At 50.8% G+C, this 12,238-nt stretch overlaps 1 protein-coding gene across 1 annotated transcript; it reads left to right on the forward strand.

Annotated features, from left to right (window-relative positions):
• Positions 1-2,755: 2,755 nt before the first annotated feature.
• Positions 2,756-11,997, forward strand: LOC131093369 (uncharacterized). The gene is made up of 3 exons (XM_058040518.1): positions 2,756-3,059; positions 3,147-3,199; positions 11,023-11,997. Exons 1-3 carry the CDS (start codon positions 2,756-2,758, stop codon positions 11,872-11,874), a joined length of 1,209 nt encoding a protein of 402 aa, XP_057896501.1. The 3' UTR covers positions 11,875-11,997.
• Positions 11,998-12,238: the final 241 nt, after the last annotated feature.

The raw sequence follows: 12,238 nt of genomic DNA on the forward strand, positions 1-12,238 counted from the left end.
TCCTCTTCATGGTGGCCTTGATGTCCCCAGCCTGCTGCTGCAACTCCTGGAGGAATGCAGTGGCTTCTTCAAATGTGGGCGCCAAGGCCCTGGGGATATCGGGGGATGGCTCCTCTGTCCCCTCCAGGGCCAACTCGATGTCCCCTAATTGGCGCTGCAGCTCCCGGGGGTACACCATGGCTCTGTCACATGTGGCCACCAAGTGCTCCAGCAGCCCCAGGGCCACCTCTGCCTGCTGTCCCCTCATGGTGACCTCCTCTGCCCAGGCATTGCGCAGCCTGCTGGCCTCCTCAGCCAGCCGGGACCAGATCTCCATGAAGGTGTCCACCGGCTCCTGCCAGGCCTTGGCTGCAGCTCTCACATCGGCCCAGGTGGTCCTGGGGTGGCCTCAAGGCTGGCCAGGGCCTGGCCCAGGGAGGGGACACGGCAGTGCCTCAGGGTGAGGACATCAAAGTCATCCAGGGAGAATGTGTAGGGGTCCGGAGCGGTGACCCTGCGGTGCCACCAGAGGGTGACATCACTATGGGCCAGAAAGATGAAACTCTGGCCCAGAGTGTCCTGGAGGTGACTGATGAAGGTCCTCAGGGACACGCGCAGGAAGGACCTTGGGGACACGGTCAGCAGCTGCCTGCCCCTGTCTGGCCCAGTCACGGTGCCACCAGCTTGCCCAGGGTGGCCACCACGGCCACCAGAGCCTCCAGCAGCTGAGGAGGGGACACGGGAGGTGTCAGGGACCTCGTAGCACTTGTGATCTCTTGCAGTGGTGCCTGTGCCCTCCGGGGGTCCCCTGTGTCCCCTCCCTGGAGGGCTGTGCTGTCCCCTCTGTCCCTTTTCCAACCCCTCATCCCCTCTGCCACTCCCTGCCACCCTCCCACTGTCCCCTCTCTCTGCCAGTCTCAGTCCCCTCCACCCCTCTGTCACCTCACCACTTCCTGCCACACCCTCTTGTCCCCTCTGCCACCCCCATGTTCCCCCACGCCAGGATTGTCACACCCTGAGGGGCTCCATGGCCACTGGGGACTTTCCGGGGACACTCTGGGGACACTCTGATGTACTCCAAGTGACAAACACACCCAGGTGACAGTTGGGGACCCACAGGAATGTGGCACGGCCGGATGGAGGAAGCAGGAAGACGTGACGTCACTGTCCCCTCTGCCCCGCCCCCCCCCCACCTGTGGGGCCTGGGCAGGGTTCCCTCAATGTCTCCAATGGGACCCCGATGTCCCCTGAGTGTCCCCAATGGCCCTGGTGTTGCCCCAATGTCCCCGACAAGGCTCAAGTGTCCCCCTGATGTCCAGCTGGGGACACCAGGGACTCACCGGGGTCCTGCTGGGGACTCTGGGGACACTGCCATGTACTTCCCTTTCGGGATACCCTCATGCCCTTCCCTTGGGGACACCCCCATGTCCTTCCATTGGGGACACCGGAGCCACCCTGACATCCCCTGTCCCGTTTTGGGGCACCACGATGTCCCTGATGTCCACACAGTGTCCCCAACAGGATCCTAGTGTGTCACCTCTGTCCCCAACAGGACAGATGGGGACACTTGAGCCTTGTTGGGTACCCTGAGGGGACATCGGGGTCCTGTTGGAGACATCGGGGGGGGGACACTGGGGCCCTGCCCTGGTTCCAGAGTGGGGGGAGAGAGGGCAGTGTCATCATCTCTTCCTGTTTCCTCCATCTGGCTGCGTCCCGTTCCTGCATGTCCCCAACCTTTACCCGGGCATGTTTGTCACCTGGAATGTCCCTGGAGTGTCCCCAAGGCATCCCCGGAGTGTCCCTGGAGTGTCCCCAGCTGCCATGGAGCCCCTCGAAGCCCGTCGAGGTGCGACAATCCCGGAGTGGTGGTGGGGGGGGGACAGAGGGGACACGCCGGTGACAGAGGGGACATGGGGGGGGTGGAGTGAAAGGAGGCAGTGGGGGACAGAGGGGACATAGGCATGGCAGGAGAGCCAGGGGGGCCAAAGGGGACAGGAGGGCATAGGAGGAAGGGGGGAGGTGACACAGAGGAGAAGGGGGGGGACAACAGGAGGTGGCAGGGGGAGCAGAGGGGTCAGGGGAGTGAAAAAGGGACAGAGAAGACAGCAGAGCGCTCCAGGGAGGGAACAAAGGGGACCCCAGGAGGTCACATGGGCCAGCTTAGGAGGCCATAAGTGCCACCACGTCCCTGACACCTCCCCTGTCCCCTCCCCAGCTGTCCCTGGCCCTGCTGCAGCCACAGGACAGCGCTGTGGCCATCCTGGTTGAGCTGCTGGCCACCCTGCCCAGAGAGAACGAGATGCTGCTTGGGTCTGCAGTGAGGCTGCACCGGGACCTGGAGGAATTCACCAGGGAACTCCGTGCCACCCTGTACCACACTGATGACACCTGGCGGCTCTGGAATGCCACCAACGATGATAATAACCCTCTCACCTCCCTGAGCCAGGACCTGGCTGCCTATGAGAGCACCTCAGGGACCCCCCAGAGGCGTGTGATATCGCTTTACATAAGCTGGTTCATGGCCCTGGATATGCTCAAGGACAGGTGGGCCAAGCTGGCCAGGAAAGCCACCAAGCTCCACAACACCTGCAGGGAGGTGGCCACTGAGGCAGCCTCTGAGGAGGCCACAGCCACCGCCTGGGCCAGGGAGCTGCAGGACGAGGCTGCCCGTTATGGGACAGCTCAGGAAACCATGGTGGAGCTGGATCAGGCCCGGGGCAGGTAGGAGGGGGCCGAGGTGGTGGCCGGGCATGAAGGCCAGGTGAGGAGAGAGGTCATGGTGGCTGCCAGCGAGGCAACAAGGGCCACCATGATGAGACAGTGGGTGGAGGCGTCCCTGGGGCTTCTGGAGCACTTGGTGGCCGTGTGTGACGAAGACACCGCGTTCCCCTGGGAGCTTCAGTGGCAGCTCAAAGTCACAGTGGCTTCCCTGGAGGGGACAAATGAGACATTCCCTGATGTCCCTGAGGCCTTGGTGGCCCATGTTGCCATGGCAGAGCAGCTCTGGGAGGCCAACTCTTTCCTGGCCAAGGATCACCTGCTGAAGGCACTTGATGACATCTTCAAGTTCTATATCAATGGTGATCCCACAAGCCCCAGTATCTGTGGGGCAGCTGAGCAGTGCCATAGAGCCATCAAGGACATCCCAAGGCACCTTTGACCCCCAGAGCGTTGCCAGAGCATCCCCAAGGTGTCCCCAGTGAGCGTGGAGCTCCAAAAGGTGCGACCCGGGGGTGGGGAGGGTGCATTGGGGGATGGAGAGGATATGGAGGCTGGCGGGGGGGGCAGCAGGGATAAGACTCTGAGAAAGGGGCAAAAGGGACTGTTTTGCGGAGAAAAGAAGAAACCTCACAACTTTATAAAAGTTGTAAAGCCCGGTATGCTTTTATTACGGCACGCGCCGGATGCAAGTCCCCCAACAAGGCATGCGTACCTCTGAAGACCTCAGGTCGTCTTTTATCCCCCTCCCAAATGCATATGCATACAGTTTCACAATAAGTTCATACATATTCATTCCGCGTGACATTTAGCACTAGTTCTTCTTTATCAGAGGAATTCCTAGGTCTGGGGCAGATCGACCTTGCGGTAATTTCTGTTTTTCTTTCTCTGTCTCCTCGCTGTCTCTGGAATGCGGCCTTTCCTTCAGCTTTGGCCCTACAGACCTCTCACCTCTCCCAGGCACTTCACCTAATTCAGAATGGATCCCCACTCCGTCTCATTCCCCCCTTTCCTAGGATATAAGTAAATTCTTTTACTTAGTGAAAACCTTCACAACAGTTAGTGTCTTTTAGTGCTTCACCGTGTGCTTTTGACAAAGATGTTAGTACAGCTATTTGTTGTAGCATTCTCCAGTACCAAATTAACAATATAATAGATAGTCCTAAACTTATCCCAACTAATATTAGTAAGACTACAATGGGGTGACACAACTTATTAAAGATTCCATTCGCAGTTGTTGACCACCCAAAGATCACATCCAATAATCTTAACAAAATTACATATACAGAGATTAGAATGGTTTCTACTAGACAGAATAACATCATTGCTATCAATTTGTACAGCAGCACAAGCAGTTCTCAAGCATACCCCCTTTTCCAGTATATACGAGCACAGTTTTCTGGTCAGTGACTGGATGGACTTCGAAGTGACAAATACTCTGTTCAGTGTCCAAACACACATCCTGAGCATTAATAGTATTGCTTTCGCAAATGAATCCCATCTGTTCTGTAGTAATGCAGGATTCTAAGTTTACTGTCTGCCACTTTCCATTCATCTTTCATGCCCACACTCCATGTTCTGAAGGATAGAGTATTGTTTTTTCATGGTTTGATCCTAGAGCAATGATGGGATGGACAACATAAACAGTGGCATTATGTATGGTAAGCACAAAGGCAGTTGCCACATTAGAAACAGGATCATAGGTGAAATTCACCATAGTCTGCCAGGTTTGAAACTTCCTTTCAACATCAATTGCATTATCCCACACAATTTCTTGAATTTCAGCTGGAAAATTACCTTCACCCCTTTCCCATATGATCAGAGCTGCTGTTGCTTGTATCCATAACTGTGCTTGTATACAACTGAAAGCTAAAGACACATTACCTTAAACTATACTAAGTGCTTCTACTATCAACTTGTGGTCTTGGTCCCCGGCCTTTTCATACTTCCTTACTTTGGCAGTACTTTTGAAATCTGTCACTGGCTAGTTCCCAATGCCAATAGAGATTACTATAAAGGCTGCTTCAATTTTGTTAGGACACCTGCTGCAGTGGCCAGTTTATTCTTGCTTGGGTTAATTTATCACCTGCAGTTCAGCACCCTTTACCAGTCATTGCCTGAGTGTTCCTGCTCTTGCCATTCTTGCGCCTCACATACCTGATTCTCATGGATTACTACAGTAGATATGTTTAAATCTTTTATCTCAGAAGGTTTTCCTATGGATCCAGTATACTGATTAAATGCCAGGGACCAAGGCCATTTAGCATTACTTTGAACAGGGGTACTCTCAAGTTCTGAAACTTCAGTTATGATTACACACAATACAATTCTACAAACTAAAATATGAGCTACTCCCGACCACAATATACTCAGTTTCCCCGAGTAAGTTTTAATCTCAGTTCATTGTCTCCTGGCGTCACTACTTAAGGGGTTTCTGGGCCTTCTTCACCCGAGAGTGATGGATCCAGGCATTCTGCTCCTTGATTTTGATTGCAGTGAAGGTGGTGAGAAGTACTCGCAGTGGTCTGTCCCACTGTGGTTCCGAAGTCTTCTCTGTAAGAGACTTAACATATACATCATCCCCAGGCTATCTAACTCCCTGCTCCGAGTTCCAGCCACATGTTTCTCAATTACTCTGAACTGTTTGCTTAATGCCACCATGTAGGTGGACATTCTGGACATTCCCTTTGTATTCTATATGGTCTTCTATAAGGCATTCCAAAAGGACTCAGCATTCCTTTAGCTCAAGGTTTAGTTTGAATTTGCAATAGTGCTAGTGGAAGAGCTTGGGCTAGGGTAGATTAACTTCTTGCCCCAGTCTTATGATTTGCTGCTTAATCAAATGATTCATTCTCTCCACCTGGCCGCTTGATTGGGGGTGGTATGGGGTGTGAAGTTCCTGATCTATGCCCAGATGGCAACTAATCTGTTGCACTATTTTGGAAATGAAATGTGATTCTTTATCTGAGGATATTGTGGCTGGAACTCTGAAGTGTGGTATTATTCCTTATAAAAATAATCTGGTCACCTCTTGAGCTTTGACAGTTCTGGTGGGGAATGTTTCTGGCCACCCTGAAAATGTATCTATGAATACCAGTAAATACTGATACCCCCCCCTCTTTCCTTGGGAGTTCTGAAAAGTTAATTTGCTGTATTAATTTGCTGAAAAGTTAAACTGCTGTACAGGCCCATGGCCTCTCCCAGTCTGACCGAGTTTTGGCCGGGGGCGTATTTTGGGGTTAGTCTGGAGGCAAGGATCACATTGTTGGCTTACCTGAGTGATAGTGGCATATAAATTCCTGACAATGATACAACGATTGTTTCAATCAGATGTGTGTTCTAGAAAGCCTGTGGAAATTACTGCTTCAAAGTCAACACTTCATTTCAATGCACTCTGTATCACTCACAGCCTTGGTCATTACGAAAAGGAGCCACACTCTATAAAAGGCTTCTAAGTAGTTAGGCCCTAGTGTGTTTTCTAGTGCCCTTCCTTCACTAGTAACCATGAAAATGGGAAGGGATTACTAGCTCTCTTTCAATGGTAGCCCACCCCTTGCAGTTGTACGTCTCTTTTGGTTAGTATTATTGTATTATGGCTTACCTTCGAGGAAAATCTGTACCTCACCCTTTGCTGCTTTCTTTGCCTCTCCATCCGCCAGCTCATTTCTTTCCTCCAATTTTAAGCTCACTCTCTAGTGTGCCTTAATATGCCTTTTCAGGTAGCTGAACTGCTTCCAGCAGCTGGATTGTCTCTTCTTTCCCTGTGAGGTCAGCAGTCCCCTCTCTTTCCAGATGGCTCCATGTGCATGTATGACTCCAAATGCATTCCTTGGGTCTATGTAGATGGGTATTCTTCTCTCTTTTGCCTTTTCCAGGGCACGCGTCAGGGCAATTATCTCAGCCTTCTGCGCAGAGGTACCTGTTGGTAAGGGTCCAGACTCAATTACCTCTCTGCAGGTAGTCACTGTGAACTTTGCAATGTTGCTTTCCTGTCAGTGAACCAGGTCTCTGCATTGTCCGGGGGAGTGTCCCTTAAGTCTGGGCGGCGGGAGTAGGTAGCTTCGGTGGTCTCTAGGCAACTCTGGTGTCCACTGAGAAAAGAAGCTGAGTTGACAATATTAGTCACCACTATCTCTACATCATCTTGCTCTACCATGATGGCCTGGTATTTCAGAAACCTCTGTGGTGAAAGCCAGTGGCCACCCTTTACTTCCAGTACTGCGGACACTGTGTGGGACGCTAGCAGAGTCATTTTTGTCCCAGGGTAAACTTGTGTGCCTCTTGAATATTCAGCATGACTGCTGCTACAGCTCTGAGGCAACCTGGCCATCCTTTGGCTGTTGCATCTAGTTGCTTAGAGAAGTAAGCAACTGCCTTTCAGTAAGGGTCCAAGTCCTGAGCCAGTATTCCCTGGGCAATTCCTTGCGTGGGAAAAATAGAAAGAATGGTTTACTTACATCTGGAAGTTTCAAAGCTGGAGCCGACATGAGGGCACTCTCTTTAGCTGGCGAAAGGCCCATGTGGTGTCTTGTGTCCACTGGAGATCTCTGTTTCCATTGGCAATAAGAGCATAGACGGGTCTGGCGAGCAGTTCATAATTATAAACCCACAGCTGGCACTACCCTGCCATGCCTAAGAGGGTTCGGAGTTCTTTCGTTGTCTGGGGTTTCAGGGTTTGGCATACGGCTTCCCTGCCTTAAAGCCTGCTGCTCAGCACTCACTTCTTACCCCAGGTAGATTACTTTCTGTTTCACTACCTGTGCCTTTTTCTTTGAGACTCTGCATCCTTGGGGTCCTAGGAAATTCAAAAGGCTTACCGTCCAGGCTTCTCTCGCTTTCCTCATCCGAGTGGCTACTAGAAGATCGTCCACGTACTGCAACAGCCTCCTTTCCTCTTGTGGAGCTTCCTGGGAGTCTGGGTCTTTGCAAGCTGTTCTCCAATCGGAGTGGGGAATCTTGAAGCCTTCAGGCACATGGACTATGTGAGCTTGAGTTTGAATGCAAAAATTTCCTGGCTGGCTTCGTGGATAGGGAGGCAAAAGAAGGCATCTCTTAGGCCTAAAACAGTGAACCAGGTTAGCTCAGGTGTTAAAAAAGTTAGTAAGGCATATGGATTTGCTACCACAGGGTATAAATTCTGTGTTATCTTATTGACAGCCCTTAATCCAGTACTATCAGTTATTGGGCTGATTCCTTCCTTATTTTCCTTTTGAGGGTACTACTCAGTTCTCACTAGTTGTGTTCTTTCCTTAAACTTGATGCTCATGGGGGAGCATCTTTCACTCTCCCTGGTACAGCAGAGGCCCATACCCTTGAAAACACTTGTTTACTTGTTCTAATATCTCCTTACTAATGTCTTTCTTAATTTCAGTGTCTGTTAATGTTAAGCCTAACATCTTTATATCATTTGCCTCCAGAGTAACCTTTCTCATTTGGGAATGTTTAGCAAATTGAGCGAATTGTACAAAAGCTTTTAGGTACACATAGTACACATATTACTTTAAAGGTTTGCACAAGGATGCCTTCTCAGACTGGCCAGTTGTTCAGTTGTTCCCCACACTGCAACATAAACATTCTCCACAGGTACTAAAGTTTTATTTTAAACTGAATATATGGCTCTTGTGTCAACAAAAATTCTTCCCTTTTGGGGAGGTCATCTTTACCCTTCCTCCCTTACCTTGGGAGGAGCCTTTAGCAAATCATATGTACTCATTTTGTGAACTGTGATTGCTTTGCATTTCAGCACGATAATCCTTGCCTGATTTCATACGTTGCTGTCTTATGCTGCATGCTGAACAACATGTTTGATTTGCTTTCTCTTTGCCTTGTTTTCCCTTTTCAAGAAATCTGGGTGATTTCTTAAAACACAAAGACATTTCAGCATACAAAACTCTATCCCATTTATCCTCCTATTTTAAAACAGTACTAATAGCAATGAAGTATTATAAATCTTTTTATTTTCTGAGCTGCTCCTACTGGCAGCCTTCTCCCAGTGAGCCCCTCCCCAAAGGGGCTAATTTAGGAACCTTTTTGCTCTGGTCAGTTCTCATTATTTATTTCTCCTTGCCCTATCTCGCTTCCACTCAAACCTTTTTACAGACCTTTACAGTAGTTTCTCAACTTTCCTCCTATACACACAGCTCCTTAGGTTCTGAATCCGCTTGACCAGAAACTTCTAATTTACATGTGCCCTGACACTTATTAGAACAGCCAAACCAGTGTTTCTCATAAACGCCGCACTGCAATAATAACTGCACATCCAGCTTTTGCTCACATGCCATTCCCGTGTTCCCTGGGGAGACGGGGCAGCCAGAGCTGTCCCTGTGCCCAGGGGACAGCCACTGTCACCTCACACAGCATGTTAATCAAAAACGTGACCTAGACACTATATTCTGAGCAAACAAAATATCAGTCTTTTCTCGTTCTCTTCTTGCACAATCTAATTAAGCCCTGTGTCTACTTACACTTGTTTTACTGCTTTGCAAAAAGGCTGTGCTAGTCACAGCCGAAATTCTGAAATGCCCTCAGACACAAACACTCACACCCGCACCCCCCTTTATCTCAAATTCACTAGAGCCAAGGCTTGAATTGCCTTGTGAGGGGGGGGAATTCTTGGAATTCCTTTAACTCTATCGTAATTAAGCATAAATCACTGTTCTATAGTTCTCCTATGTAAAATGCCACTCTTGTTGCAACAAAATCTTAAAATCTCCACAAACACTACTATACAATGAGAATCAAATTACCACAATGCAGCAGAAGAAAATCACCTGGGAAAGGGCATATCTCTCAAAGTGCTCGCTTTTCTCAACACAACATAGCATACCATAATTCAGCATTTACTCACATCAATTTTCTTGGACACAATCAAAATCAAACATCCAAGGCAAAGGAACTCTCTGAGCTCATACTCACTCATACTCATGGTTAAAATGTACCAGATCTACACAAATCACTACATTTAAACACGATAAATACCATCACTGACATTCTTCCACTCGCTTCTCTGTGGGGCACTTCTGTCCCTGCCCCCGCAGCCTGCTGCAGCCGGCGCCTCAGGCCTCACTCGGCTGCTTCAAACACGGGTAGTACTGACCCCCCCGCACTGTAGATTTATTCTCTTTTATACACCATACACTTATACACTTGCACGATTAGAAACACAGTGCACCGACCACACAATGCACACATTAACCATACAGCAACACAATGTCCGGACATCACACACACACAAACAAAGCACACACGGGCTCAACAGTTCTGCTCTATCAGAACTATGAACCCCCAACACACATGCATGGGTTCACCCGGCTCACCCCCAGAGCCTCTAGCGGTTCTGCTCTATCAGAACTATGAACCCCCAATACACACATACACGGGTTCACCCGGCTCACCCCCAGAGCCTCTAGCGGTTCTGCTCTATCAGAACTATGAACCCCCAACACACATACACGGGTTCACCCTGCTCACCCCCAGAGCCTCTAGCGGTTCTGCTCTATCAGAACTATGAACCCCCAACACACATACACGGGTTCATCCGGCTCACCCCCAGAGCCCCTAGCAGTCTGCTCTATCAGAACGATGAACCCCGTCTCTAATACAGCTGCTCCATCAGCTATACCCAGACATCTCTGGGTGGTTTACTCCCTTGCTCTCCTTTCCCTCCCCCGGGGGCCCCTCAGTACATACCCTATCTTCCTCCGCAGGCCAGCAGGTCCTTGTCTGTCCTCGCAGGTGGCAAGTTGAGACGAGCGGAGCCCCACCAGGAAAAAATCCTAGGGTGCGCCTTGGAGGTCCGTCTATACCCCTGCCCCTGCGGGGACAGAGAACTCCTACCTGGCTCGCCATAATGTTTTGCGGAGAAAAGAAGAAACCTCACAACTTTATAAAAGTTGTAAAGCCCGGTATGCTTTTATTACGACACGCGCCGGACGCAAGTCCCTCAACAAGGCATGCGTACCTCTGAAGACCTCAGGTCGTCTTTTATCCCCCTCCCAAATGCATATGCATACAGTTTCACAATAAGTTCATACATATTCATTCCGCGTGACATTTAGCACTAGTTCTTCTTTATCAGAGGAATTCCTAGGTCTGGGGCAGATCGACCTTGCAGTAATTTCTGTTTTTCGTTCTCTGTCTCCTTGCTGTCTCTGGAATGCGGCCTTTCCTTCAGCTTTGGCCCTACAGACCTCTCACCTCTCCCAGGCACTTCACCTAATTCAGAATGGATCCCCACTCCGTCTCAGGACCTGTCGGGGACAGGGGCCACCCCAGGAAGCCACTAGTGCCACCAGGTCTCTGACATCTCCCCTGTCCCCTCCTCAGGTGTCCCCTCCACAGCTGCAGGTGCTGGTGGCCGTGGTTACCGCCCTGGACGAGGTGGTGGCCAGCGTGACGGGGCCACACTGGGGAAAGTTCCCAGACTCCCTGTATGAGGATCTGAAGAACTTCACCCAGAACCTCTGTGCGATACTGAACAAAGGTGATGTCACCTCCCTGGGCCACTGTGGTGTCCCCTCCCTGGGCCAGGCCCTGGCCACCCTCTGGGCCACCCCCAAGACCACCCGGGCCAATATGAGAGCCGCAGCCAGTGCCTGGCAGGAGTTGGTGGCCAAGCTCATGGACAATGGGGACTGGCTGGCCGGGGAGTCCACCAAGCTCTGTGAGCAGGTGGTCACAGCCCAGCAGCTGATGGTGGCAATGGACAAGGAGGAGGTAACCTTGGAAATGGCCACTCACGGTGCCCAGGTGGTGGCAGCCACCATTGAGGCCATGGGAGAGGCTGTGGTGGCCACCAGGAGGGGACATTGTGCAGAGGTGGCCCTGGAGCCGCTGCAGCACTTGGTGGCCGTATGTCACAGAGCCACCTTGTTCAACTGGAACATGGAGTGCCAGCTCAGGGACATCGAGGCCATCCTGAAGGGGACAAACGAGGTGTCCCCTGATGTCCTTAAGGCCTTGATGGCCAAAGTGGCCAAGTTTGAGCAGCTGTGGGAGGCCAGCACCCGCCTTGCCAAGGATCACCTGCTGGAGGCACTTGGGGTCATTGACAAAATCCTCTTGAGTCCCTGTGGTGACCATGGTGGCCCCAGTAGTGCTGGCAGCTGTACGGTGGCTGAGCAGTGCCAAAAAGCCATCGAGGATATCCCAAGGCTGCTGCAAGAAAGTTTCACATAGGGGCAGTGACATCATCAGGGACATCGCTGCTGTCACCTCTGCCCTATCCATGATGTATTTGAGACAGATTTGGGGAATTTTCTGTGAATTTTCAATGATACTGTCTCAAATCCTGATGGGAATTCCTGCAGTGATGCCACTGGGGATCTCAACAGCACACGGGGACAGCCTGGGGACACTCAGGGACACTCTGGGGACACACAGGAACAGTCTAGGAACACTCAGGGACACTCAGAGACACTCAGGGAGGGGGACATGGCTGAATGAGTCTCCTCAAGAGCTTCCAGCTTTCCACTGTGCCTACAGCTCAGCTGGGTCTTAAATGACAATTTAATAATTGCCTTTTGCACAATATTATTGATAA

Source organism: Melospiza georgiana, chromosome 25, assembly GCF_028018845.1.
Source record: "Melospiza georgiana isolate bMelGeo1 chromosome 25, bMelGeo1.pri, whole genome shotgun sequence".
Taxonomy (NCBI): Eukaryota; Metazoa; Chordata; class Aves; order Passeriformes; family Passerellidae; genus Melospiza; species Melospiza georgiana.

Coding starts and splice junctions, on each gene's coding strand:
- LOC131093369 (XM_058040518.1), top strand. CDS start 2,756: ATGGTGGCTGCCAGCGAGGCAACAAGGGCCACCATGATGAGACAGTGG. Junction 3,060..3,146: donor CTTCAAGTTCTATATCAATG/GTGATCCCACAA, acceptor TTTGACCCCCAG/AGCGTTGCCAGAGCATCCCC. Junction 3,200..11,022: donor TGAGCGTGGAGCTCCAAAAG/GTGCGACCCGGG, acceptor TCCCCTCCTCAG/GTGTCCCCTCCACAGCTGCA.